The sequence below is a fragment of the Lathyrus oleraceus genome, chromosome 3 (assembly GCF_024323335.1).
Source record: "Lathyrus oleraceus cultivar Zhongwan6 chromosome 3, CAAS_Psat_ZW6_1.0, whole genome shotgun sequence".
NCBI lineage: Eukaryota > Viridiplantae > Streptophyta > Magnoliopsida > Fabales > Fabaceae > Lathyrus > Lathyrus oleraceus.
The window spans coordinates 255,703,434-255,706,911 of record NC_066581.1 but is presented as its reverse complement, the minus strand read 5'-3'; the positions used below and the strand labels follow the sequence as shown (position 1 = coordinate 255,706,911).

Here is a 3,478-nt window from a genome sequence, read left to right as displayed (position 1 = left end):
TTGTATATGTGGTGAAAGAACAGGGTCCACGTTTTCACCACGGTTTCCATATATGTATAATACAAGAGTGAGATAGCAATAATTAATATATATATATATATATATATATATATATATATATATATATATATATATATATATATATATATATATATATATATATATATATATATATATATATATATATATATATATATATATATATATATATATATATATATAATATATATATATATATATATATATATATATATATATATATCAACAAAGGAAGAGGTACTTCAACCTGTCCAACAACCAAGGATACATGTTGGAATCCTGTGTAGGCAAAATTATCAAATTTTTTTAGAATTCTGATAACTTTAGTGATTAAAATATGTCACATAAAATGTTACATGTGAAAAAATAGATGTTTTTTTTTTAAATTAGATAGAAAAGACTTAAATGACGTTCTTTTAAGATATAATGAATTATAATGATTTTTTTTAAAATTAAAAGACCATAATGAACCATGAAATAAAGATAAGGGATAAAAAGAATATTTAGACAAAATAAAACTAGTCATATATATTGACATACATGTTGAATACTAATTAATTTCAATACATTTAAAAATTCTAAATAGCATACATGGAAATCTTAGAGTTGATGTAAAACAAACTTTTCATCTTATACATATAATGCAAACTTTGATAACTCAAACTTTGAGGAACACATATCCTTAATAACCCATTAATTAGTCACACATGGTATTTGAGCATATATCTTTAGAGGTTGAAAACCATGGCGAATAGTTGCTTCCCATACTTTGTTAGTGTCAAGTATAATGTCACCACACTCATCCACATTCCATCCTTCTAAAGCATGAATTATTCCAGCAATACGCCATGCACTCATTACTCTTCTTGGAAGCCAATTCTGTCACATATATAAATAAATTACATAATCATTCTCATTTTAATTATAATACATATTGAATACTATAAAAATGTCTTATTTAATTTACACACCTCACACGAGTGTGAATTCGTGAATGTATTAGGAGTAATCATCGATGGCGTGTAATGGTAGAAACAACTTTCTCGCATATTATTTAGAGGAAAATGAGAAAATGGTATGAACAAAGATCCTTCTGGTGCTTCCATTTGCTCATTTTCATCCCATTCATCTCCAACTAACCATATCTATTAAGAGTAATATAATTAGTTATTAAAATTGTCACCATTTTTAAAATATATGAAAATATTACATGAACCACCTTTGAAGTATTGATTGGTGAAAGAGCCAAGTTTCCTTTTGACATTGTGACCGTTTGTTGAAGCTCTTCAAGTTCATCCTTATATAATACACCTACCTGTATATTTTTTGTGCATAGAGCATTAGCAATCGTAATCGCAACCTTATCGAACTTGCCTCGAAGAACCACTTGATGTGTTCCTTTTGGAATGTTGTTGAGCACAATTGCAGCAACTAGGCTACTCCCATCTACAACTTTTATCTTTAGTTCTGGGAATCTTCGAATATAGAGTCCACAGTGTGTATTAAATTGTTTCTATATTCAGTTGATTGTAAAACAGTAATTAGTGTTACTTTAATTAATATTAATAACGATAAATCAATAGAAAAGGTGTGAGTAATTACCTGATTAAAAAGTCCTAGACTTACCACCTTTGCTCCATTTAACTCAGCCTCCATAATTGAGTTTTCAATCAACTTGTTCAGTGTTTTGTTATGCTTTTGGGAGAAATACTACAAAGCATAAAATCATAAATTATTTGTCATAGTTGGATTAAAGTGCAAAATGTAAAGTGAGTGAAAAATATCATACTTGTGTTCTAAATCTTGGTATAAGCCAACATTGTAACTTAAGATCGTTGAAGGTGTTGCTTTCTAATACAATGGCACGCCCGAAAATCCAAGTCATAATCATAGATAACATTGTGAAGGGCCACATCAAATGTAGATACCATTTAGATTTATGAGGGTTAGAGGCAAAGGAAGAAAATCCCAAACGCAGTTGATAGACAGAATCAAATGATGTTAAATGTGTTAAGTGCACAACATCTGGTGAGTCCTTTGGTCTCTTCAAACAACTTTCATATGTAGCATCTGTGGTTTTATCTACTGTGCCATAAATGTAGTCGTAAATCGGCATGAAGAGCGAGTAATTTGCCCTGAATTTGGTGTGATGTAGCGAGTGAAACCTATGGAGAAAATGGATTAGAATAATGCACTAATCATTGTAGAAATTGTTATGAATATTATTACCAACATTATAAACTTACGATGGTGTGTATGAGAGATACTTGAAAAGAGGAAAGAATGACAAGAGTTTCTTAGGAAAGAACTCAAAATTGCAATGACCCATGTTGTTCATGAAATCGATGTAAAAGATATAACCATATATTGCAGCCACCGAAGATTTATAAAAGAACAATGGTGTCAACATTGGGATAGCAAAAAGTGTAAAATATGCAAACATTTCAGCAAATGGATGTGTCACCGCTGTCATCATCAACAACAACAAGAAAAAAAATTACCACCATATTTATAAAACTTAGCATTTAAAAATGAAGGGAAAAAAAGTTTCATACAAGTGATAGGTTCTGTAACAATTGAAGAATGATGATGAGAATGATAGCGAGAATATAGATAATGATGATGAAGTGCTCTATGAAGCCAGTAGTATAAGAACTCTACTGGACCAGCATGCAATATTGCTGTGAGAATCACACCATCAGTTCTCCACCATGGTAAACCAGCAGCCATGGGAAATATCATGTATCCTATATAAATCATGAGTGCAGTCAACAATATTTGATCATCCCTACAAATGTAAAAAAAAATCGAAATCTTAATAGTTAGATTAAATGTCAAGAAACTTATTAGATTATCGATATAAATTTAATTAACCAGTTGGTTTCTCTGTCGACTTGTTCGAATTCGATGCCTTTGTCGATGATTTTGCATTTGCCTTTAGAAGTTTGGTAGCGTGAGATAGAAATCCAAATTTGGTTGTGTAACATTCTGATGAATATATAAGGAAATACGAGATGGTAGACAGGGTCAGGTTGAGTCCATATGAAAGAGTATGTGCTATGTGCAATCCATGGAGTTAGAATCACAAACTTGAAGTCCCCGAGAGGCTTCCATGGCCAATCTGTAAGGATGCCTGGTTTGGAAGCCATATTATATGAATTTGTAAGGGTGGTGTGAGATGGTATCACATGCAAAAGCTAATTATATAGTGTTTCAATTGCAAAATTAAGTGTTTATTTTTTTAAGTTTATTTCGAAGAGTCACACATTATTAAGGCAATGTTTGCCAAAAATAAAAAAAGGAAAAAAAAAAGGTATATAAGTGTTGGAAAGTAAACAATATACATTTCTAGATAAATTTTAAGGGTCTCGCTAACTTATGCTCTTGGGGCACAAGTTAAGATTACTACTATTAAAAAATTTGTATGGAATAAAACAAA

General features: G+C 30.4%; 1 protein-coding gene across 1 annotated transcript; it reads right to left on the bottom strand.

Annotated features, from left to right (window-relative positions):
• Window positions 1-541: 541 nt before the first annotated feature.
• LOC127126728 (very-long-chain aldehyde decarbonylase CER1) lies at window positions 542-3,239 on the bottom strand. Its single transcript, XM_051055712.1, has 8 exons — window positions 2,914-3,239; window positions 2,595-2,827; window positions 2,286-2,505; window positions 1,829-2,204; window positions 1,642-1,749; window positions 1,259-1,552; window positions 1,011-1,184; window positions 542-918 (listed from the first exon to the last, which is right to left on the bottom strand). Exons 1-8 carry the CDS (start codon window positions 3,186-3,188, stop codon window positions 733-735), a joined length of 1,866 nt encoding a protein of 621 aa, XP_050911669.1. The 5' UTR covers window positions 3,189-3,239; the 3' UTR covers window positions 542-732.
• Window positions 3,240-3,478: the final 239 nt, after the last annotated feature.